Source organism: Phoxinus phoxinus (assembly GCF_949152265.1).
Source record: "Phoxinus phoxinus genome assembly, chromosome: 7".
In the NCBI taxonomy this organism is placed as follows: domain Eukaryota; kingdom Metazoa; phylum Chordata; class Actinopteri; order Cypriniformes; family Leuciscidae; genus Phoxinus; species Phoxinus phoxinus.
The window spans coordinates 12,310,795-12,337,896 of record NC_136882.1 but is presented as its reverse complement, the minus strand read 5'-3'; the positions used below and the strand labels follow the sequence as shown (position 1 = coordinate 12,337,896).

The 27,102-nt window shown below is 37.8% G+C and overlaps 1 protein-coding gene across 2 annotated transcripts in view; it reads left to right on the top strand.

The window, feature by feature from the left end:
* enox1 (ecto-NOX disulfide-thiol exchanger 1) overlaps positions 1–27,102 on the top strand; it is a 121,393-nt gene that overhangs the window by 73,582 nt on the left and 20,709 nt on the right. For both annotated transcript variants that reach the window (XM_079617776.1, XM_079617777.1), the window contains 7 exons: positions 4,332–4,496; positions 5,640–5,846; positions 6,180–6,413; positions 11,412–11,624; positions 15,674–15,780; positions 21,108–21,225; positions 24,001–24,185. In XM_079617776.1, the coding sequence (XP_079473902.1) occupies positions 4,332–4,496; positions 5,640–5,846; positions 6,180–6,413; positions 11,412–11,624; positions 15,674–15,780; positions 21,108–21,225; positions 24,001–24,185 (1,229 nt within the window). The remainder of the gene's footprint in view (positions 1–4,331; positions 4,497–5,639; positions 5,847–6,179; positions 6,414–11,411; positions 11,625–15,673; positions 15,781–21,107; positions 21,226–24,000; positions 24,186–27,102) is intronic.

The window sequence follows — 27,102 nt, the reverse complement described above, 5'->3', positions numbered from 1 at the left end:
TGGAAATCTTTCAAGCCCAAAAAAAAGCGAGACCGTAAAAAACAGCTGAGACGAATTTCCTTGCGGATTATGTTTTTGGACTGCAGGGCCTGGGGCTGCAGGGGTTGCCGCTTTGCATTTAGTAATGTTGTTTGTGATGGGCTCTGATTAATGCCGTCTCACCTCTAAAATGATGAGCAGCTGCGTCCTGTAGGAACCAAATATTTTGGAAGCTGCTGACTTCGTAGTGAATCCAATTTTTATGGAAAACAGATAATAACTACAAATAAAACCTGAAGCAGGTTTTTGGAAAAGAAACAAGAGCTGTGAGCCAAAGGATTGAGTAGCTCTTGAATCATTCTGACTGAAGAAAAACAACATTAAGAAACGATAAATGTGAAGGCGTGTGTGTAATTTACCTGTTTACATTTTGATTTGAGATTTGCATGGCTCTCCTGATGCGTTTCACATGATTGCAGCCGCTATGAGGTTTATGGATTGTAATTCTCATCATCTCTTTCCCCAGCAAGGGATTTAAGATTTTCTTCCAGTTCAAGCATCTCTTGTGTGAGATTTAGTGTTCTCCATTGTATTGTGTCACTACAGGACAGAGTAAGCAAGATTGTTCTGATTAAGGTTGAAATATTACAACACTCTAAAAAATATTGCTACGTACACTGAACAAAATTATAAACGCAACACTTTTGTTTTTGACAAAACCATTATTGGCCACCATTCCAAATTGTGGTCACACTAGGGGGGTTTTCGGACATTTTAGAGTGGCCTTTTACTGTGGCCAGCCTAAGGCACACCTGTGCAATAATCATGGTGTCTAATCATCTGTCTAACTTGATATGCCACACCTGTGAGGTGGATGGATTATCTCGGCTAAGGAGAAGTGCTCACCAACACAGATTCAGACAGATTTGTGAACAATATTTGAGAGAAATAGGCCTTTTGTGTAGATAGAAAAAGTCTTAGATCTTTGAGATCAGCTCATGAAAAATAGGGGCAAAAACAAAAGTGTTGCGTTTATGATTCTGTTCAGTATTAAAAAAAGTAAAGCTACAAACTAGTCAACATTTTAATTTAAACAAGTTGCAAATTTCTTTTTCTTTTCTTGTTTTGCAACCCAGGCTCCTTTTAAAAAATGTGCCTCTACCTACAGTACATGTCTGCAAAACACCACGTACTTATTCACTGCAGTTTCCAGCTCAAATGAACACTGGTAGCAGTAAAACACCAATGACTTTTATTCCTTTTCACACAAATTATGATCACAGGAGTAGATTATTAAAGACTTTTGTGCGTTTCCTTGCACATTACTATATAATGAGCATTTGTAAACTAATACATTTTGACATTTGCATCACATAATCTAATCCATGTGTATGTATTTTCTAATAGAGTAAACTTGCTTGGTATAGCTCACCTGGTACAACAATGCACTTGCAATGTGAGCGCACTGCGCGAGTCCTGTGAAACAAGAGTCACGATAAAACAACTCAAAGACTTAAAAGCAAAAGCAAGCTAAAATATCCTGTTTGCTTTTGTTAACTCTATAAGTAAATTTAGGGTAGGTTTTAGTGTACAGTAGGTGTTACGTTACATTGAAACGCAATAGAGCATTAACCTTTTAGCAGATTCATGTTCATCTGTTTTGGCTAAAACTGAACGCGCTTTTTTGCACCAGTCACTGGACATTTCAAATCGGGTCTTGCACGTTTCGCGACACTTTCAATGTAACATCATTTTACACTAATGTCTCCACAGGCACATATTTAAAATGGGTTGTTTTTTACATTAAACCACCAAAGAGGGAAAAAGCTGTACTGTTTTAAAAGCAGTTGAGCTACTGTAAGTAAATAATCTATTATTCTATTTAGTTAGTCCTCAATTTTGGGCTCAAATACAGTAGAAATATACTTGTATTTTTGGAAGTGGAACGGTGGTGTAATGTGTGCATTCATATATACACATATGGCAGCACATATGATTCATGGGAATCAACACCATAGCCTTTGCATTTCTACCACCAATCTCAACTATGAACTCTTTTTAGGGACTTACCATTTACTGGGTTTTGCTGAAGTATAAATCTGAAAAGACTGTGTAAATGCTTTCCACTTGTGCATCTTTGTTAGATTCAACGTGTTTACTGTTTCTGTACTAAACTTTAAGTATTTTTATGTTTATGCTGAGTTGGCCGATATGGCAGTCGTCTAGCAGCTTGAATGCAAAAAGTTTCAGCTATTGATATACGACTTTAAAAGTGCAGTCAGTTGTCATTACCGGTTTTTGAAGTGCCCCAGTAATCTGTTTATCAAGATAAAACGAGTTAAATTGTGCTGGCCATGTGATCTAAGAGAAAAAAAAGCTCTTAAAGGCCACTAATAAGTCTTCATCTCATGTAAGTGAGGATTTTAAACATATTGTAAACACAGTACTATTCATTTACCTGTATGTCATACTGTTTTAATGAGAACAAATTACTGAGTGCTTGTTTAAGTGGTTGACTCAGCACAGTAATTATAATGACTGAATATGACCTTATTAGTTAAGAGGCCAAAATTACATAACGACTGATTAAACGGAATGTTAAATATTTGTTTCAGTTATAAAAATGTAGTAGTAGAAAAACTCAACTCGTCTGGATGCATACAGTGAGAAAGCAGCTGGCAACCTCAAGATTGTTTTTGTCAAACAAGCTCTCAGCACTCTCACTTTTGAGTGTTAAGACTATTTTGATTTTTAGCTTATAAACACAACATTAAATGAATAGTTCAACCAAAAACAATAATCCTCTCATCAAGTTGTTCCAAACCTGTGTGAATTTATTTTCTTCTGCTGAACACAAAAGAAGATATTTTGAAGAGTTGATGGACAGCTGATGGACCCATTGAGTCACATGGTATTTTTCTCTACAGTATATATACAATGGAAATCAATGGGGCCCACCAACTGTTTGGTTATGCATATTCTTCAAAATATTTTATTTTGTGTTCAAAAGAAGAAAGAAATGCATACAGGTTTGAAACAACTTGAGGGTGAGTAAATTATGACAGTATTTTCATTTTTAGGTGAACTATCCCTTTAATGACAGTAAGCAGACATTAGCGGTATATGGTACTTGAGCACTTTATTGTCATACTATCCTATATTTCAACTTATATAAAGAAATATTATATTTCATCCATACAGAAAAGCTAATCAAATCATTTTACTCAACTGAATTCATCAGTCAAACCAAGATTTTGATCTGAATCTGTTGTTTTATTGAATGCGTTTTATTTGAACCGTTATTGATGATTGATGAACTTGACCAGAGTGAGTGATGACTCAATTGCTGCTGTTGAATTTCAACTTTAACAGTTTCAGAAGTTTAAAATGAGCTTCCGGCAGCTGTACAAAATCAGCTCATCAAAAGTTACCTTAATGGGAAAACCTTTTCTGCTCCTTGCTTTCATCAGGCAAGTTATCTTGGAATATGTACCAATTAAATGTGGACACTTTTGAACGTTCAAACTTTTAAGCATGTTTTTGCACTTAACTTTTCTCTCTTTTTAAAATAAAATGCAAACAAATCAATTTGTGTAATTAAATGATTGTATTATTCATAATCAATAGTGAAATGTAAAATAGGAATAATGGAATTTAATCCATTAAAAAATAAAACATTCTTGATTGGTTATCATTCATAGATGTTGACACTTTAAATGTTTCTTTTTTATCATATAGCGCATCGTCAAACATGTATATGTTATAAAGTATGCATGCACTCTGTAAAAAATGTACCCGTACATTTACAGTAAACAGTATACTGGCAGCTGTGTTTCCAGCCATTTGCCGTAATTTTATGGTTTCAACACAGTTTTTTTTTTTCATTTCATTTTACAGTTGTGTTAATTTTTGTGGTTCCAGATATTTACCGTGATTCAACAGTACCAATACTGTTGATCATTTTACAGCTTTACTGTAATTTCACAGTTATTCTACCACACCATTTCAATACTGTTTTACATTGTACTTGCAGCAATGGTTACAGCAGGTATAGGACTTCCATCGTGGTTTACAGTGCTCGCCGTTTACTGCATAAATCCAATGTGTTCCAGTCTCAGATCATGTGTAGCTTAGTGTGATGAAAGCTCATTGAAGAAGAAACTAATCTTTAGTAGATTTTCTGGGTTTTGGTCATCTGTGGAGAGAGAGAGAGCAGTGACCTGGTCTCTTCTCATCTCTGTGAAGTCTTTCACCAGCTTTGCTCTTATTTCTTAGGCTTTTTTTGTGTGTGTGATAGTGCTCAGGTCCAAATCAATGACTGCAATAAGAACTCTTTCTGTTTCCCTCTCCAGACTCAATATGTATACAGGGTTTTGACCCCAACCTTGGCATCCTGACCCCAATCAACCCCATGATGGCTGGCATCACTCTGGTCCCGCCCCATCCTGGGGCAGAACTTCCTGTTATTAAGGAAATCATCCACTGCAAGAGCTGCACACTGTTCCCGCAGAACCCCAGTAAGAGCCACTGTGTTTTACAGGAGCCTACCACAGCACAATTATTAGAGGTTTCACCATAAAACAGGCACATAAATGAATGTAGCCAACCCTTATTAACCTCTACTGATGTCATGGTAGCCTACAGGCTGTGCCATTTTGAATGACATGTAAGTGTGGGGTAAAATGTTCCACGGAAAGACCTGTAACTTTATGCCAAATGTTTGACGATTATTGAAATCACAGCAACCACAGGATAGTGTTTATTAATTTCTCCAATGTGGAAAATCAGTGAAAGACCAAATGTTCTGTAGAGCTTGTGTCCTAAATACTATAAATCTAAATGAACCCTAAATCATAATTACCTTTAACCATACAGACTCCAGTTACTCCAGTCAAGTTCATATTCTTTATAAAACGTCTTGTTTTGTTAATGGAAGTAAACTAATGATAAAGGGATCTAGTTCACTCAAAATATTAGGCGTAAGATTACCATAAGACTGTTTTTCATCTTCAGAACACAAATGAAGATCATTTTGATGAAACCTGAGAGATTTCTGTCGCTACATTGACAGCCAATTAGCTACAGTACAACTTTGACACTTCAAAAGTTCATAAAGAGATCATAACTAATCAATAGGAATTTAGTCCATATTTTCTAAAGAGACACAATCGCTTTATATGATGAACAGATTGAATTAAGGCTTTTATTCACAATGAGCTTTCTCGATTGTGGGTGAATTAACCCTTTAATGTCATTTAAATAAATGGTGATAATATCTGATATGTTATACCACACCATAATGGACCATCTCCATGTTTAGTGATTTGCAGATGAAATTTCCCAAGAGCTATATTAATAAATTAATTATACAATAATTTTGGCTCCAAAAAATACTCCATGTCCGTGTATTTATTTGGGAAGAAGTATATTTCAATTGTTCACTTTTTTTTTCTTTTTTTTTTAAATCTGTTAAATTACATTTAGAATCCCAAATTTTCAATATGGCTTTAGATTTCTAAACCCTGTTATATGTAAACTAGACTCAATTTTCTAATAACAATAGCTAGTTAATGTGAAAACAATTAGATCACTTGATCAAACTGGTTTAGTCATGCAATCTGAGTGCGGTAAGACACTTTTCTTGATTCTGGATTCTGCAGATCTTCCTCCTCCTTCTACGAGAGAGAGGCCTCCAGGATGCAAGACGGTGTTTGTCGGTGGGCTTCCAGAAAATGCAACCGAGGAAATCGTCAAAGAAGTGTTTGACCAATGTGGAGAGATTGTCGCCATCCGCAAGAGCAAGAAAAACTTCTGCCACATTCGTTACATCGAGGAGTTCATGATAGACAAGGCCCTCTACCTCTCTGGTGAGTCTTTGTTTTGTTTCATTTATAGATGTAAATGTTTTATTTCTTTACTTCTCTGAGGCTTGTTGCGTGAAGATGGTTTCAGTTGCCACGGTGTCAGTCTGAGATTAGTTTGAGCAAAGCTTTTTTCAAGAACATTGTTGTGTAAACCCTAAATATCAAATCGAATGCATAGTAACATAGTCTAATGACCCAGCTGTATTTTTTTGTTCAACAGGGGCTTTTATATTGCAAGAAGGAACATCTTAAAAATGAGCAAATCCTATTTTGCATAGTTTACTGCAAGTAGCCTGTACGGTAGCTGTGTTTGCTGAACAATGTTTGTCGTCCTAGGCTATCGGATGCGCATTGGCTCCAGCACTGATAAAAAGGATTCGGGCCGCATACATGTAGATTTTGCTCAGGCGAGAGATGACTTGTATGAGTGGGAGTGCAAACAAAGATTGCTGGCACGAGAGGAGCGGCACCGACGGAAAGTCCACGAGGAACGGCTGAGACCTCCATCACCTCCTCCCATAATGCACTACTCTGAGCACGAGGCAGCTCTTTTGGCTGAGAAACTGAAAGGTAAGCTTTCCCACAGACTGTGGTGCCATGATCTCATCTAGCCTTTAAAGCACAGATTTGTCATCATTAATATAGTGCCGAGAGAAATTTGGGTTCTTTGGAAAAGCTTCAAGGCAGAACTTTTATGCTTCTAATAAATGCGAAATGTGGTAAGATGACCTACACCGCCAGGTCTGCTTTCCTTCGGAGATTTCGCAGCTGTCCACTGATGATGTGACAGACATTAATGAGTGGCTACATACTTTTGAGGCTCTTACGCATACAGTCCTCGTTCCCGTCTGCGGCTGCCAGCCAAACAGCCCCAGCTGTTGTTTATTCTGTGCGACTGGTGTGTTTATATGATCAGCTAGTTCCATTCATCAGCTTCAATGAGACCAATGATTGCCAATGAAGTGAACACTCAGTACCAGGCTCCTGTAAAGCCAAAGGGTTTCCAAGGTTGACTAAATAGTTTTCATTTGTATTTAGGGTGCTTAAATGTGCTTAAAATTGACTTGATTTTTGGTTGATTCTAATCAAGAAATATGATACTGTGCAAGAGTTAATCATATTGTGCTTTATCGTAACACTGGAGACTTGGTGCAGTTTCACTGGAGTGTCATTTTACAGTAGTATTAACTTTGTCTCAGATGTTTCCTAAAAGTGTTGACATGCTGTAAAAGTATAGAGAGCAGTTCAGATCATTTAATCTTTCTCGTGAAACTCTAGAGGAGACATATGTGAGATGTATTGGGAAATTTTCTCAGGAGAAAATTCTGAGAAGTAGAAGTATCCCATTTGCTCATTTTTGCACACATAATATGTTAGAAAACCCAAATGAGATATTAAATATATATATTTTTGTATATCAGATATATTAAGTGGCCAGTTGCATCCACGGCTTTGCATGGACATAAGTGGGCAGTTGCATCAACAACAGACAGTTAGTGTGAGGTTTAAAATACTTAACCATGTAAATTTCTTCTGTTTAATGAGAACCAAATGAGATATGAGATTTCATTTGTGACAATTGTTTCTCTTATATGACTTGTTTAGTTTAGTTTTATTTTATTTCTCTACACTATGGCCTCTACATTTCTGCATAAGGCACACAAAATGGAAAACACTTCAGGAGTTTTGAAGTCGTCAACTGATTGGTTGAATTCTACAGGATTCTGGGAGACGTGTGTTTTGCGTTCTTTAACGGTCCATCCACACATAAAGCCGTTCTTGAAAAAGAAAGCTGTTGTGTTTACAACTGTGACAATGAGCGTTTACCATGATCAACTAAACGCTTTTTTTTAAGTATTTGAAGTCGTCACCTTTATTTATACAGCGCTTTATACAATACACATTTTTTCAAAGCAGCTTTAACAGTGATAAACAGGAAAATGATTCAATGATGTCTAAAAGAAAACACTGTAATTGATCAGCTGAAGTCAGTTCAGTGTTGATTCAGTTCTGTTTGTAAAGACCATCAATTATTAAATTAGTACATTTCATCTATAAAGCAGTTCAGCAGAAAAAAACAGTGATGTCATCAATCAGCTCAGTTCAGTTCTCATCCAATAGTGTCAGTGCAGTCAAATCAATAATATTGTTGAATATTAAAGTGTGTGATGTTCACGGCATAGACTCTTTAAGATACGTCCAAGAGTTTTACACACTTGTCAGTTATTGTAGGGACACCGACGTTACATTTTCTGTGAACCGACTGTGATTGGTTGCTTTTCATGACAGTCAGACAGCTTATTGGCCGGCCCTTGGCCAATGAAAGCTTTTATGGAGTCCAGACCTTCTGCTGAGTCTGGAGGTCTGGCTAGTGTATGCAAGAATATTTGGGGACTGATTGCTTTGCCCTCTACCTCTCTGGTGTGTCTTTGTTTTTAATTTATGTGTTTGTTTTGTTTCTCTATTGTTATAAAACAATAGATGGTAACATGAACAGTGAAGGTTTCCAAGGTTGACTAAATAGTTTTCATTTGCTTTTTTGGCGTTTCAAATCTGAGGTTAAACAACTAATTTCATTTATCTTGTGAAACTCTAGAGGAGACATGAGTGAAATTTATTGGGACATTATCTCAGGAAACTCTGAGAAGCTGGAGACTTAAGCATAAGTATCCTTTTTATCTCATTGTTGTCGAAGAACAAAGTGAGATATTATTAGTGATTTTTTCTGTCCTACGAATTTGCATGGACATTATTTGCATTTGCGTCAACAACGTTAAATGTTTTGCAGATCTCCTATCGATTTCAGACAGACAGGAATAGTTCCGTTTAATATATTTAACCACACTTATTTCTGAATCTAGAGAGGTTTGAACGCTCATACAATTCGTCAAATTTCCAATATATAGGATAATTTTCAAGGTGCCACTCACTGTGTTTTCACCTCAGAGTTACGCCAATCCATCACACACTTTGACGTTCACACATATTCGTAACGTCACCTTTCACGTTTTAATTTCAGAGCCGTTCCAGGCTGACAGCTGTTTTCCCATGCTGTGATTTGATTACAGCTAGCGGCTCCAGAAACGTAGTGATGGTTGAGTTATGCTGGGCTTTGCATGCCTCTCTGAGCTCTTGTCTCTCTGGAGAGACTGCTTTCATTTCGATGATGGGGACTTGACTGCAGCCTCCACCTCATCAGCAATCACAGCACTTCCCATGTCAAGCACTTCCCATGCTCTCTGCGTGGCACATCCAGAGCTCTGTCTGTATGTTCTCATGTTTATTGAGCCCAGGAGGCAACAGACAAAACATCTCAGACGGGGTTTCGGTATATTCTGGTGTCTGGCACAGTTTTGCTCATGCCTGACATCTTATTGCCTCTCCAACGTAACCTTTGTTTAAACTCAAGCCATTCTGCTAATTAGTTCTACACAAACATTGCTTTTCAAGTATCAACAGCATGCAAATGGGCCTCAGTATATTGGGAACGTTTTTGGCTACATTTGTGTCCCAAAGATACATTTTTATAAAATTTTTAGATTTTTACAGATGCTTTTTTTATATAGGCCTATTTGTTGTACGAAGGTCACATTAAAACTGTCTTGAAAACATTTACTTTGCCTTTATCAAATTTTTTTTTTGCTTTTTATGTGTAGATTTGATTGTTTTACCCTTGTCTCAGACTCAATTTCAATCTCAAGTTTTGAAAATCCATCATAAAAAATAGCAATTATTACATTTTATGAAAAAAAACTATAATTGTATAATTTCAATAATCAATGAGTGAGTTTATTGTGTGAAATTTATTTTGAATTGATCCCTCAATTATAGCGTTCCACAACAAACAACAATTCTACAATTCATTAATACACATTCTGCATAAAAAACATTAATTTATTTACACATTGTGTGTGTATTTAGGATACATACAATATAGCTAGCTATGAAATTAGCTTTAGCGAGACAAATGATTCTGCATTTTATTCCACAAATGTTAAAAATGTCATTTAAACACGTATTTGCTCATCCTTAAATCTGGCCGTTCTTCTGCTCTATATATATCGACTCTTATTCTATCCAATGCTTCTTTCTGTCTCTTGCATTTGGAAACACTTTAATGCTATTCATTCAAACAGCCCCTGGTTAATGCTTTCTGGCAAGTAAATGCTCATTGCCACATTATGCTTTCATGGAAAAATTAATATGAGCGATGTTTAAAACAAAGCTAATTTCCCGACCATAACTGAAACTGACTGCATTGGCAGTCACGTAGCAGCTTACATAGTGTCTGAGTTACGGAGAGGTCGGATGACTGAATGCTGGGAATTTTGAAGGAGAGTGTGGAGATTTCACATTTGCATTTCTTGTGGAGGCTCTCATTAGGCGTAAGATTAGCAGAGCAGGCTCATTTGACTGCGGAAATGATTTTTATTCTCGTCAGATGGCATTTTTTGCCCGAGGGTTGGGAGAATTCAATTTCCTTTAATTAGCTGGGAAGTTTGAGTGCCACCTTAATAACATACCTGCTCTTGATCTCAAACGCCCAGAGCCCCTTGGGTCTCTTACCAACCGCACATGGGAATAATATTTATTTAATTGAAAAAAGGACTAAAACAGATATCACATATACACTTCATATTAAACGAGTTGAGGACATATTTTAAGGACCTGGAATAGAGGTTTGGTATAATTGATACATCTCTCATGATGGCATTCTCCTCGTTGGCTTGAAAGCGGTTATTCTGTGGTGAGATGAAGCAATAACAGTCTGGCGAAAAGCACACAGATGCAGGGAATGATGTTGTTGCCGTGTACAGGATCTCATTAAGGGAGGGATCGAATTTACTTCCAGCCCTACTGCACTGACTTTGAGGCAAAATTCAATTATTCTTCCAATTTCAGTAATGTATTTCACACAGGTCCACTGGGAGCAGATTACTGAAGCTTGGAAGAGGCCACACTGAACGCCTCATGTCTCAGCTGCTCAGGCTGGAATTACACTTCATGTTTAGACAGGGAAAATGCAGGGTTAGTTACTGATTCACGAGCCGTGACTGAACACACTGATGAGATGATGTTTTTGTCCAATAGGAAAAGACAATGCAGGGAAAGAGTCATTAAATGAGGGTCTAAAGTTAGAGCCGTGGCTTAGCGTTTGGTGTATTGCTGCAGCATGTGGACACGAGTTCCTATCCCATCCTCCCTATCCTTTCATTTCCTCTCAATATTAGTGAAGTGCCAAATCTAAAAGTGAAATCTGCTCTTAAAATGAACTAAAACAGTCTTGCCTGAATTTTGAAGGTTATACGACTTGTGTACTGTCGTTCGAGTGCTTGAGCAGTTTGAAAAGAGATTCAAAGTTTGAAGGTTATTATGATTCTCGTATAATGTGAAAACTTGGGAAGAGAGATTTTGAAGTGTGAAGGGATTGTAAGCCTTATGTAGTGTTGCTGTGTGCTGGCTTTGTCAAGCCAACAAAGTAAGTGTAACAGCAGTCTCTGTCGTAAGTAGTTGAAGTAAAAATGACAGATTTTCCCCTCTGACAGTTTTCCTCATTCCTTCCTCCAGAAGACAACAAGTTCAGCGAGGCATCGGCAGTGCTGTTCACGTGGGTCGACAGAGGCGAGGTGAACCGACGCACAGCCAATCATTTCTACTCCATGATCCAGTCGGCGAACAGCCACGTGCGGCGCCTAATGAACGAGAAAGCTCAGCACGAGGAGGAGATGGAGCTGGCCAAAGAACACTTTAAGAATTCCCTGCTTGCCATCCTCACACAATGTAAGATACCTCCTGCCTTCACGGTTTCTTCCAACTGGTTACTCTGAGATTTTTATCTAGTGTTGCCATGACAACGGCACATCCTTTGTACCGAGCAAGATGATGTAGCTGTCCTTAAGTGGGTCTCAGATCTGATTGTTGGACGTTTCTCGCTCATATTGATATGACTACTGCCAGTTTGAGTGTATTTGTATATGTCCAGAACTACAACAATACACTACACTGCTCCTTACTTTAACAGGCAAGACACAGGCTCTGTTCCAAAACCTAGAGAGCTGCCTACATACAGTAGGCATCATAGGTGAGCTTCCTACACAGAGCCGTTCCAAAAGGTAGGCACCATAAAGCCACCACATGTATCCTTCACGGATAATAAAATCCCTTGATGCACCGCAACAAAATCCAGCTTAAATTGCATCACATTTACCGTTGCTCTATACAATTTTGGGAAAATAAAGTAAATTCAATAGTAATCTGCGCAATTGGGAGTCGTTCAAGTTGGTCACACATATTTGCCTGGTTGGCTACTTGGTGTGAATGATACCTCTGTGTGAGCTGTGATTCATGCATCACTACACTAATGACAATGGACCTTTTTTTGCCAGGGAAATTTCACAGAAGTGACCACACCTTGACAACGATTAGAAATGTAGATTATAAATACACTTATAGATAATTCTATAATGAAATGTTGATAAAAATGAATTGTCATTAGTTCTGTCTAATTAAAAATGTTGTATTTGTGTGTGCCAGTCTACAGAGACCCTAAGGGGTCGACATGTTGATGAAAAAAAATAAAATAAGAATAGATGAAAATTTTTATTCTCTTGCAAAGTATTTGCGTTATTGCATTCCCCTGAAAAACTTGCCGTTCTCTCACGTTTTCTCGCAAAAGTTTTGCATTCCTCCAAGAGACTGTTCGCTCTCAGAATATTTGCGTTCACTTGCAAAAGTATTGCATTCCCCCAAGGAACTTTGTGTTTGCTCACAAAACATTTGCATTTCCTCCCACCTGCATATTCCACAAAAGTTTTGCAAGAAAACAAAAAGCATTAAAATATAATATTTTTTTTAAATAACCATCGTCATGTCCCTTTAGAGGCTCTGTACCAATCAGAATTAAACGCCAACAGGGTGATCAGGACGCGACATTGAGTTGAGGGTTTTTGTACATTACCCTGCTTATTACTTTGCTAAACACCAAATAAATAACTAGAACATTAACTATTGATCTGCCTAGATATAATTTTATTTTATATTATTTATATTAAATTTTACCTGTATATTATGTTAAAGCTTCTGCTATGAAAACAATAGTCCAATGTACAAAACAACCAAACTAGCAACAAGATGAACATGGCAACAATATTGCAGTATTGTTATTGCAGACTATAACAGTATATTGCATAACAATACTGAGGTCCTCTGAGGTAATTTCACTGCAACGGATAACTATGACGCAAGATGACGACAGTTGCATTTGTATGAAACAAGAGTGATGTGAAAGACATGCAGCGATTTTGGTCAGGCATTGCCATGGACAACTAGGAATATTAGGACATATTTTACAGCTGAATCCAGCAATTGACCAGTCAGAATCTAATAATGCAGTGTAATAAGAGTTATATTAATATTTATGTTTAAGTTAGCTTAGCAAAAGTCAAATCAATTAAGTGTTAAATCTCCCAAGTGCTTGATGTGTCACTCACTCACAGTATGAGGCTCGGATGCTCTTTAGAAGGCAGTAGCCTATCATAGAAAGCAAGGCAGCTCACTAAGTCGTGGAACAGAGCCACACAGTCTTTCCTTTACACAGTTCACAACAGATATACAACATACAAATGTACACTAGGAGATATTATGTATGCTCAAACAGCATTGAGACCTAGCTGCCTATGTCAGTGTGACTGTAGCCAAAGCCCATAGAAGGGCCCTGGGTAAGTACAGTCTCAGTGGAAGCACTCTGACCATATAGCAGATGTGGAGATGTTCAACTTAACTTAAAGGTAGGCCAACATCAGATTCACTCATCTTTTTTTTCGGCCTGGACAGGTGAGAAGACAATATCCCAACTCAAGAAGTCAAGAAAAGTCATTTGCTTGAATGAATTATGTGTGATGGAGATTTGCAATTGGCAACTTGACAGAATTTAGACATTTTCGACTCCATATGTGCATGAAATACTAAGAGAAATGTATTTTAGAGTTATGCCAGTTAAAGTGAAGAAGATAATCGTATAATTGTTTACTTGGTCAAATTAATAAATATCAGGCAACAGTTTACAATTGGTCCAAATCTCAACCGTACAATCAGAGGCGTCATGCACTTAGTATTTTTGAGGGGGCACCACTTAGCCTGGATGGGGTGACAGCAGAATCAGTGGTTCTGCACGAAATCTGCTAGGCTGTGTGACATATTTTAGCTTAAAAACTAAGAAATTCGCCAAAAGACAAAAACTTTGGGGCACTATTGACTTATACCTACAATATTCTAAAGGCCGGGACATACCAAGCCAATGGTCCGCTGTCGGGCAATGCGGGGCCGTTTTTTAACATTGGTCGGCTTGGTGTGTTCCACACTGTTGGTTCTAGTCGGACATCGTCTGGGTTTTTTGAGCCGATTTAGCCTGTTGAATCGGCGTCGGGCTGTCGTTAAGAGAGAGAACACTGATCAGCTGATCACCTTAGCGAATAAATCAGTGCACAAGATGTGAAAGTGATGAAAGCGAGACGGTACAGACAGAAGAATGTTATAATTATACGCCATCTTACCTGAGCATTCGAATGCACGAATATTTTATACAGCCGATTGGAATGAAGAAAGTAATCAGCGTGATTCCGGGTAAACGAAGTAAATAGAGTAAACGTATAGTTTTCTTCTCAATATGTAGAATATTGGATATCAATAAAACAAGTCGTCAAATTCTATTTAAAAGTATTAATGGCCCTTTCATAGACAGTATGGTTTTACAAACTATAAATCATTTTTGCTAGTACTTATCTGTATTAAAATGTCAAAATAAACATTATATGGTTAAAGCTACACTGTGTAGGAATTACTCCCATCTAGCGGTGAAATTGTATATGACTACCAACTGAACATTACTTTCTAGCCCCTCCCATTCCGAGGGCGTTTTAACTCATACGGTGGCCGTATTATTTAAAATCTGCCGGCAGTCGTGAGTAATCTCCCCCTCGCATTCGTCATGGTGCCACTGAGTGTAAAAACGCGAAAGGCGAAGCTTGAATTTCCAGGTATGTCCCTCTTTGGCTAATGTATTTTCAAGATGGAGGCGCAACATGGCTTCCGCCATTCGAGCAGCTCACCCGTATGTATTATAAATGGCAGATTCTACGCTTACGAGAATACTTGATTAGTTGGTAGAAGTAATTATACATTAATGAGCACATATCATTTTAAAAAGAACAAAGTGGTTTTTGCTACGAATCAACTTAAAAAAATGACACAGTGTAGCTTTAAAAAGACATAACAGATGTTATATGTTGAGCGCTGTGCGTGTCCGTCTCTGGCTCAGCGCCGGCCAAAGCGTTAACGTAGATTTGAATTAAGGAGTTAATAATGTAATGCACTGATCGTTCTAATCACACTGGTGTGATCGTACGCTTCAAAGAGTTATTTGTTAAATGTAAAAATATTTTTTTTGTGTTTTAGAAGCTGCATTCACATCCATTTGGCTCAATAATATGAGGGGGCATGACGCCTCTGCCTACAATCTCAATGCAAATCCAACAATCTCAATGCAAAAGTGAAGAAAATGCACACATACACATTTTAAGCTAAATCTTCAATCAATGTTTGACATCAAACACTTTAATAATACGTCTCCAGCAAATCCATCATTGTAGACTGTTGCCTTCCTCAGTCCTAAGGAATTGAAACAGCAGCTAATGAGATGTAAGTACAACAGACACTATCAGGGGCCTCTCAGAGAAGTGTTGCGAGGGTCCTGATGCGTCTGACTCTAGCTGGCGCAGATGCTGAGCTCTACATAAATGGCTTGTCTTGTCTGACTTCCTTACCCACCAAAGTTGAGCAGATTACGGCTGTGTTCACCGCTGCCACCAGGCAAAAGGCATGGGACCATTTCTCAAAAGCGCAGCGCAAGAACATAGACATTTGGCGAAAGCAGTGCGAGGTTGGTATTTCTCCTCCCTTTTGTCATGCAAGACTCTACATCAGGGGTCTCAAACTCTGGGCCAAGATTTCTCAGTACAATAACATTTTTAATTTGGCTGTAATATATATTGAACGCCAAAGTGTTGCACTAATATTTAATAAAATGATGGTGAATGTTCAACTTCCCCCGAAGGTGAACACCACCTGGCTAGTAGTTGTTTGAGACCCCTGCTCTACATGGTACACTGACACGGCAGCTGTTTATATGGCAGTGTATCTTGTGGCTTTTCATTGTACAGACTTGTGGGCCCTCACACAGCAAACATCCCAGTTTTCTAGCCTCTGCTCTGTCGTGCAGCAGAGCTCTCCTTGAAATCGCCACCTAGAAATAACCTCCATTGCTGCCATGGCAACAGATACTGGCAGGATTATAATGATGCTCATCAGTGATTAGCCGGAATTAATCGTTAATAACTCATCCAATTTGAATAAGGTCTTTATGAGGAAGGAAAAGGGAGGTGCATGTTAACCTGCAATGTGCCTGTATGAATCTATCCTTATAAACCCCTGAATTCTCTGGAATGCACAATATGGAATTTCCATATTCATAATATGGAACATCACCAGTATGCAAAATTCATGTTAGTGCAAACAGAATACTCAATGAACCTTGAAACATACAAATCCCTCACTGGTGATAGACTCCAGCTGCAGTCTTTCCTCCAGCCATCTGACTTTTTCCGTGACTGTATATCATGAGCAGTGATGTGAGGACCGAAAGCTAATCCTAGAAATACACTGACTGTATTGATTAATTGCTTTGAGTCAAGTCTATGAAAGGATTCCATTTCAGTTCACAGTCGCCAAGAGGTAAGACATCAGTGACGCGGCAGAGTCTTTGGTGCTGTGAGAGGTGGAAGCCAGTTGATATGCCACCCCTGTGAAGAGATCTGTTGTTGTTGTTTTTATAAAAAATAAAGTAGCACTGTTTGTAGAGTTAAGGCCCGTTCACTCCAAGGAAGCGATAACGATAAAGATGGTTCTATAAATCTCTAAATGTATATTTGAGTTCACACCACAACTATAACGATAACTATATCGTTGGAATCACTTTCAGAATAATTTTTTTTGATTAATTTGAGTAATCGCTCTTGGTGTGAATTAGACAACGTTTAAAGATTGCAAAAAGTCGTAAAAAATCATAGAAATTAAAAAGTAATGGAAAATACTATATATTTTAAAGTTTTAAAGGGGTCATGAACTGAGAAATCAAATTTTCCTTGGTGTTTTGACAGTTAAGAGGTCGTTATACAAAAAAATATCCTGTAAGTTTCAAAACTCAAAACATCCCTGTTATTCCAAAAACTGCTTTTATTGAAACCAAGGCCAGAAAACATCAGGATCTAAAAAGTGGGGACGTCACAGGGCAGTGAAAGACCGCCTTTGCTGAAGAATATCAAAGCCTACATCACCACGTCTTTGCCTTCCAAAGGATCCTAATGCTAGGAAAGTGTTTTGTTTTGTTTTCCAACGGTTTGAATGTCTCAGGAGTGCATCATTTGTTTGTATTCGGTGCATTTCACTGTGGGTTATTTGGTAAATCAGTTACAATTTCGACGCAGACTTTTACGATATGGATCTGCCAGCAACGCCACAAACATGTAAGTAACCATGTTTATTCAATCTGTGATCAGTGATTTCTGATGTGTAATTATTCAAGTTTAGTCTTTACTAATCTCTACTCAGTGGCGGTTCTACATTGAATTACACCCTGGGCGAGACCCCCTTCGAGCCCCCCCCACACACACCTTTAAAAAAATAAAAAAAATAATTGAAATAAATTCACCAAGTTTTATGTCGAAAACCAGCAAATAACACATAAAATTAGCATGCACTTTTTGTTAACATAAACATTAAAATAATAACATTAAAGATGATGGGCAGATTTTAAAGGAGTGTCTTTTATGTTATCATGTTCAAATAAAGTTTTTACAAAAAAGGTTTTATAAAAAGATAAACCTCACATATTTCAGCCTTTAAATAATTTTTATAAAAATAATGAGTCAAAAAAGATATATTACTGACATTTACAATGTGCATTAGCTTATCTTTTATTATTAATAGTAAAATTTGGTCCGATTTTCCCATTGCGTCTGTCGTTGCTATGCAACCATGCACTGCGCTCTCCACAAGCACAAAGAAGTTTTAGTAGCTAATGGATTTCCACCACAGAAAAACGCTTGCTGAAGCTCTGCTACAAGATTTATTTACAGAGAAGAGAAAAACACCCACGGTGTTTGGGTGCTCCCCCATACTGAAAAGTTTAGATTTTTTTCATCTCGCTGCCCCTGGAAAAAATTTGCGCGTCGCTTCAATTATGAGCGCGCTTCCCGAACTCGAGGGCGCAAAAGACGCGATATGTGAACATATAAAGCAAACTTTATTGGCGAGCTACCTCCAATCAGCTGGTGGCTCGCGAGCGACGTGTTGGAGACCCCCTTTACATAGCTTCTGTGCATGGCAGACGGCACCTTCTCAGCAAGCAGGGGCGCCAATAATTGAAATGATATATAATAGAAAACCGCTTCCGCGCGCGCAGAGGATTTATTTTTTTTTAACAGCTCGTGCCGCCCCCCATGTGACATGAAAAAATGCCGCCCCGGGCAGCCGCCCGGTTCGCCCGTGCCTAAAACCGCTACTGTCTCTACTGGTTATGCATCAGTAAATCAAGCCAGTGACTAAACGATCAACTTCACATCGTTTCTCTTTGTAGGATGAAAATAATTATATTTGAACGGTGATAAAATGATCAAAGTGATCAAAGAACGCTCCCTTTCCAATCGCCCAAGCTGTCAATCACACAGCACAAGTTTATCTAGACACTTGCCAAAACTCCCGCTATGTAATCAATGACTCTGTTACTCTGCACAACGCAGCTCTACTGTATTTACATCGTGTTTGCATTGTTATTTGGTAAAAAACATTTGTGAGAGTGCAGAAATTGAGTTGCGATGATGAGATCACTTCATTCACGCGTCTGTACAGATCCGGCCCACGTCTGGGCCGTGTGGAATTCACATGTACCAGATGTGGGCCGAATCTGGGCCGATAACACTATATTGTTGTCTGGGCGATCACAGACATGTTTTTGCTCAATGTGATCTCATCATTGCAACTCGATTTCTGCACACTAACGAATGCTTTCTTCATAACTAACAGTGCAAACCATGCTGCAAACACGATGTAAATAAGAGATTTGTTGATTACAAAGATTTTGCCGCAAGTCCAGAACTTGCGCTGTTTGATTGACAGCTCCAGCGCTGTGTGTTTGATTGACAGCTCCAGCGATTGCAAAGGGAGCTTTCTATACATGATTTAATCTGTTTAAATAACAGATTATTTTCATCCTACTAAGAGAAGCAATGTGAAATTGACCATTAAGTCACTGGTTACTGACACATAGACAAAGAGCATCTGACTGTACATGAATCATTACATATCAGAAATCACTGGTCACAGATCAGGCATTATAAGGATTACAGTTACTTACATGTTGTCGCATTACTGTCGAGTTTATCGTAAAAGTCTGTTTGCAAAGCCTGCTCCTAAATTGCGACTTATTTACCACCGCGAAATGTACCGAATATAAATAAATAATGCTCAACTGAGACATTCACGTTGTTGAAAATAAATAAAATAACATTAGAATGTTGTTTTTAGTCGAGTGATCCTGCTCTTCTCTCCTCGTCATCTCACTAACACACCAGTGGGCGGGGCCAACATTGCAATGATGAAGTAGGTGTTGATTTTCACCTATCTTTTACATTATAAATAGGCACATTCCAGGACGACTTTCGCTGGGCTTGGTAACAATAAAAACAGTTTTTGGACTAACATGGAAGTTTTCAGTTCTGAAACTTACAGGATATTCTTATAGTATGATGACCTCTTATATGTTAAAAGCATAAAGAAATGTTGATTTCTCAGTTCATCACCCCTTTAAATTGTATTCCGCTGTTATTGCCCATGACAAAAGATACCATTCATTAAGTTAAGTGTGAATTCACCATTAAATAGCATATATTTCAGCTAAATTTAAACAGAAACACAATTATGAAACACATGACATATTTGACATGAAAAACATACAAAAAGTTACATACAAAAACATACTAAGCATATATGCTTACATACCAAAAAAAAAAATTGCTAACAGAAATCACAATTTATAAAACAAATACAATTTGTATGTGTAATTCATAAAAAATAAATGTTATATTTGGTTTTATTGTGTTTACTCAACAGCTTTTATAAAATATATTATATTTGGACTCAAAACCTTATTGTTACTGAGATATAGGCCTCGTGACAGTGTCCCAGTCTGACAACCAGTCTCAGTCTCGCCTATTTTGTTGGCTATAGAAGTGGCTTTTTGTGAACGCAGTCTTTATAGAAAAGGAATTTTAAAAAACATGTAAGATGTGTTTTCCCAAATGACTATAAAATGCTATTGGAAAAGTCTTGGAAATTCATTGGTCAAAAGCTGCGGGAACCCTGTAATATAATATTGTGAGAAATATGATATCAGAAACAATCCAGAACTCCCACTTCTATTCCTCTGATACTACTCCTTTCAAGAAACAGATGAAAGTTCAGGCGACACAGTGCTAGAATAAAATGTATTCAATCACAGATAAAGTAAAGCTCAAACGCACTCCCTTTTATAGAGTCAGATCTGCGAGATTTCACAGTGGTGGCATTAAACGTCCTTTGTGCTGATCCCTATAATGGCTATCAGAGGATCAGTGGGCTTGGAAGTTTGTGTAATGTGATTTTTACGCTCCATTTTCAGACCTAGACAAATGAACTTTCACTATTGCACGGCACCGAGACGGCAGAGCCTCGGTTCTCCCTCTGGGTTGTATTTTATGGTTAAGGAATCAATCACCAGAGCCTGTGCTTCCAAATCATTGCCTGGTTTTTCATCCGATCAAAATTTTCCAGGTTAAATCAGAGTAGAATTGCAGGAAAAACATTTCACTGGTATGTGTGATGTTCATGTTACTGCCAACATTTATACAGCAAATGAAACTATAAAGTGTGTCCTTGTAGAATTACTCAGAACAGAGGAAATGTTAATGTGTGCAAAATATAATCTTTAATCATTCAAGGTCTCAGACAGAAGCCAGTAATGGGGTTTGTGTGTGTGTGTGTTTGTGGGCGCGTGCGTGTGTGTGTGTGTGTGTGTGTGTGTGTGTGTGTGTGTGTGTGTGTGTGTGTGTGTGTGTGCGTGTGTGTGCGTGTCCGTGTGTGTGTTCGCTTGATTTCTGTATTGTGCTTCATTAGGAGCTGAGAAATGCTCACAGTGAAGAGATCATGGGAATACGAAGAGAAGAGGAAATGGAGATGTCAGATGAAGACTTGGAGGAAAACCCCTGCAAAAGGATCAGAATGGAGGACTCTGGTAGGCCTGCGATCAGCCGCGTATTTTCATAATCATGATTCATTATACTGATTTTAGGATGCTAAAATAACCCTAGACCTGATGGCCTAACATCTAGAGCTGTTTTACCAAGCAAATGCAGTGCAATTAAAGCGATCAATAAATCGATAGTAAAGGTAACAGTTGAATAAGAGGAATGTGTAATGCAGTGCCATAGATAGCTTTGTTCAGCGCCCACATAATTACATTACATTACATTTCATTTTAGGGCTCAACAATATGGATTTTTTTCTGCTTGGCCAATAGTTCAGATTTTTACTTCATTTTCACTTGCCGACAAAAAATAAATACACACATAATGTTCAAAAGTTTAGGATCGTTGCGATTTTTTTGATGTTTAGGTCTTTTATGCTCACCAAGGCTGCATTTATTTGATCAAAAATGTATTCAAAATATAATTTTTCTTTATTTGAATTTTAAAATGATTTTAAAATGTAATATATGCCTGTGATGAGCTGAGTTTTCAGCATCATTACTCCAGTCTTCAGTGTCACATGATCCTTTATTCTAATTCAATTCTGATTTCCTGCTCAAGAAATGATTAGGCCTACTATTAGTATTAGTCTAAAATTGTTGTGCTGCTTAATAAAGTGTGGAAGTGTTTTTTTAGGATGATGAATACAAAGTAAAAACAAAAAAACGCATTTATTTGAAATAAAAATCTCACATTATAACATCATAAATGCTTTTATTGTTATTTTTGATCAATTTTATGCATCCTTGCTGAATAGAAGTATCATATCTTTCACAAACTTACTGAACCCCAATTTTAACTGGTAAATTACATTCACAATTAAATAATAGTTTGTGAAAAATAAAAATGTATTATTGTTATTTATAAACACCAATGCCGGTATACGATGGAATATGGTGCAAAACGCACTTGTTTATAAATGTTCTAACTCTATTTGTAACTGATGCTTTCAAGGCTATCACAAATCACTCAATTTCAACAATACCTCATCAATGTCTTCCGAACTAAACTTCATTACCGAACTTTTCCATCAAATCAAGGAATTATTATTAGCCTGCTACATTACAGTCACAGATGAACTTTCCCTGGTGAAGCAGTCGACTAGAGTAAATATACAAAATGATAACACTTTTCAATACAGGACCAGTGTTGCTCTCTCACTACATCTGATCATGTACATGCATTTTACTGCTTTGAAAATGAAAACATCTGGTTTGCTGTAATAATTCCTTGATTCAATGAAAAAAATAAACACAATCACCCTTGTTAGTCTCTAATCAAATCAGCTCTGCCGTGACCAGTTGTATACTTATTAGGTTTATTTAAACGGAGCGATCACATCCTTTAGATAACCTTGAGTACAACAGCATTTGTGCTGAGATATCAACTTGAGTGATTACACTCTCCTTCCTGCGTGTATCCCACAGCAAATCTGATTATGAATGATATTGCTTCAGCAGAGAACGGCGGCAGAAAGTGTCAGGGGATTCTGAGCTCAGCGATATTTCATGACCTGTCACAGCACACTAGCTCTGGCTCAATAAAAGAAGTATTTTCGGTGGCAGGAAGGAATATCTAATAGTTGAGATTCTCTGTTGACACAGCAGAGACTCAGTACAGTGACCAAGTTGTTATGCAAACTTCACCATCAATTTCAGCTATGAATCATAACTCTTTCTCTAAAGCCTGCCACCGCGACTGCCACGTATATATGCTGATTCAACCGGACGGATTGACGTTAGAACTTGTCTTATATGCAGCGATCATATGTTGCCACATGCTAGAAGAGAAAGCTTGTTAAGGACCACAGGCAAAATCAAAGTTTTTTTCATGCATATATATTCTGAAGGTTTTACTGATGGGTTTGTTCATATATCACTTGCCAGATTTATTCCTAAAAACATGGTGATTATTTTTTCTGGGTGTTGACAGTTTTTCTTATTTATGGAGTAATATCAAAAAGAAGAAATATCAAAAATCCCTCTGTAAAAAATGTAATACGTCAAACAAAATGACCAAGAATGCTGAACCTTGCTTTATCCAATTTTCAAATTTCTGTTCTGGAAATATATGTAAATTAGTGCATATTTAATTACATAAAGCCTCATTTGAATACTTAAACTTTTCAGAAAACGTGTAATCCAAAAAATGTTTCAAATTCCTTCAGCTTTGGACGTATAATAATATCTAGTTAATTTAGATTTACCCTATTCACCTGAAGTGTCTTGCCTTAAAGTCACCAGGCATGAAATCAAAATTGACAATTCTTGTTGCAGTATTTGTTATAAATGATTTATCCTTGCACATCTTTTTTTATTTTTTATTCATTCATGTGTCCTTGTAACCTTTTATCAAAATAACTTCCCCTTACTTAATTTCACTGATGATGTGTTGTTAACTGACGTGAGGGCGGGGCAACCTGAGATCGACCAATAGCAAACCACATCCTTCTAACAATCCAATCAAGTCCCATCATGGATTTTTTCCCAGTTCGAGAAGCTGTTTCATTTGGATTTACGTCACAATAGAGAAGAAAAGACTATCACAACATCCATTTCATGCTGACTTTAAAGTGGTAAAGATGGTCGGCTAGTTTATGCTATCTTATGGAACACAGTTAACCAGCTCAATCAGGCCAAAGTGATCTACTAGGTCTACCAGGCACAAAAGTGTTAAGTGTTAACCCCATCTGTGAAAGCTGTAAATTGAAAACCTTCTTCGAAGCTCACTTCCTGTCTCTCTTCCTTCCTGTCCGAGAGCAGTGCTGTCTGCGCAGTCGTGTGCTCTGCGAGAGGAGAACGACAGTCTGCGCTGGCAGCTGGACGCCTACAGGAACGAGGTCGAGCTGCTGAAGAAGGAGCAGGGCAAGGCGTACCGCACCGAGGAGGACCACACGCAAGATCAGCAGCTGCACTTCCTGCAACACACCATGCAGAACATGCAGCAGGTAATACACACATCAGCTGCACTTTTAGGGTTCAGTCTCAGTCCCGCTTCAGTACATTCAGTATATAAGTACATAACTAAGCATTAATTAATCTTAGTTAATATTAATTTCAACATTTACTAATACATTATACAATCAAAGGTTGTACTTGTTAACATTAGTTAATGCACTGTGAACTAACGTTAATTCAAGATTTTAAAGTACAACATAATTCGAGAATTTATTCTGATTCAAGGGGAATGCCATACTGACTGACGAGAGGTGGAGCTGGGGATGGAGGAGGGATCAGCTCCTGAGAAACGCGATAGCTGCTGATAATACTGAAGGAGCTTATATATGAATACATTTATAGGCGTCATATTCCTATAGGTAGACGTGGATCAGCTGAGAGTCAGCTGATGCGAGCTTGACTAACGTGACGCGCCAGAACTGACGCTGCTTGATTTATTTGATCAAAAAACATTAAAAACGGTAATATTATGAAAAATCATTACAATTTTAAATAGCTATTTTCAATTTTAATATACAGCAGGCAACATTTGAAGTGGATCAAAAAAGTTCCTTAAAGTTGACCTAAGACAAGAACGGGTATTGTTCAAAATTCATGTATAACTCTGATCGAAGGTTTTGATCCACCTCAAATGTCGATTACTGCATTTTAAAAGTCTGAATTTGCAGCAGCCATTGCTCCAGTTTCAAGACACATTTCTTATTTTATCAATGTTGAAAATAGTTGTGCTGCTCAACATTTTTGTGCACACCATGATAGATTTTCGACATATTTGATAGAAAGTTCAAAAGAATACTATTTATTCACAATAGAAATCTTCTGTAACATTATAAATGTCTTGCTGATGCGTGTCTCAGCGGGTGTGCGCTAACAGCCTCAGCGACTCAACTTCCTGCTGACACTGTCAATAGCATGTTTGATATTATTGTCCAGTCATTATGCTCATGAATCATGGAGGGACCAATTAGATCACACTAAAGAACGGGCCAGCCATTATCCTGCTCTAAACCTTTTCTTCATGTTGTTATGTGGTTTATGTTGTGTATATTCAGTCGTATTTGATACAGCAGTCTTTTATGGCTCATATATTATGAAATAGTAGGAATATGGAGCTCATAATCAAGGATAAAAAATAATAATAATCCCAACCTGAACAAAAATATGCAATTTGATGCTGTGGTTTTATGATCAGAGCTCTGCAGTTCTGTCAGATCACCGGAGGCATTTGGGAGAACAGTTTTTTCAGCAAAGTTTTGATAATGTTGATCATTTCGAGGCCTTGTAAATGTGTCTCAAATATGATACAGTAGCATTTATAGGCTTAAATAACACTGGTAAAGTTGTGGGACTTGTTAGTTTGCTTGTTTACTTGTGGATGAATCTACAAAGTAGCATCTTCTGTCCACTCAGTTGATGTTGGCGAAAGCTCACATCATCACAGCTGAGATTAAAGACACTCCTAAATAGTGAGACACGTTTGACACATTCAAGCAAGCATCGGTTATGCGTAAGTGTTCAGCATGCTCGCACGTCAGCGCTCCATCTGGAACACAAACACTCACACCTCCGTTAATTAGCTGTCAAATCAGCTTAAATAATGATTGGACACAGTGTTCTTCATGACGCAGGCTGTCATAGTGCTGCCATTAATGCACTGGTGATCTCTCTCTCTCTCTCTCTCTCTCTCTCTCTCTCTCTCTCTCTCTCTCTCTCTCTCTCTCTCTCTCTCTCTCTCTCTCTCTCTCTCTCTCTCTCTCTCTCTCTCTCTCTCTCACTATCATTTTACATTGTGCAGTTGCTTTAAAGGCTTTTATGTTCAAGATCAATAGTAATGGAAGAAATGAGTATCCTTTTCTGAAAGAGAAAAATAATATTCAGATTTATATAGTGCTGTGGACTGTCAACATTTAATTTTAATTTTTTTTGTAATATTAACGTTATTTTTTCGTCTGTAATCACACAGTATACTACCGTTCAGAGTCAGTAAGATTTTTTGGTAACACTTTACAATAAGGTTCATTAGTTAACATTAGTTAACTACCTTAGTTAACATGAACCTCAGAATTAACAATACTTCTACAGCATTGATTAATCTTAGTTCATATTAATTTCAACATTTACTAATACATAATCAAAATCAAAGATTGTATTTGTTATGTAAGGGATAATGTAGAGCGAGGCGGTTGTTATAGCGAATACAACCCCGACAGGCTGTTCAGGACCCCGACGCGAAGCAAAATATTGATTTAAAAACGATTGTATTGCTTCCGCTAAAGAACACCGTGTCCATGGCAACGCTCTGTTTTTCATGGCAACGGTGTGTTATCAAGAAATAACAGACCACATTCTACATTAGAATTCGCCTTTGGCTAAGCCACGCCCTAGATTGACCAATCACAGCGCAGCCAAGAACGAGCTCCCACAGAGGTCCGACACTTTTTCACAGCGCTCCATTGACTTCAACACAGGAGTCTCATATTTTTGGTCTCGGCAGGCTATTACCGTCATAGTTTTATCAAAAATATGGTTAAACGTTGTGCCTGGGGCATTTGTAACACAGATACGCGTTTCCCAGAGAGGTAGGAGGGGGGTGTCCGTTTTTTTTCCCTTCCCAAAACCGAAGTAAAATACTGACAAGTGTCGTTTTTGGATTAAACTGTGTGGACGTCCTCAGTCAGCGAAACCCCTCAAGATCAACAAGCACACTTTTGTGTGCTCTATTTTTGCTTTTAACCTTACTGTGAAGTTATACTAGTTAGACAGTTTTATGCTGTTTAGGTTATGATTCGGTTCTCTACCCTAATTGTTGATACCCTAGCACACGCTGCTAATAAATACAACTTTATACTCACGTAGTCCGTTTGCTTTGTAAATAATAACGATTATAGAAGTGAATAGAGACCTACC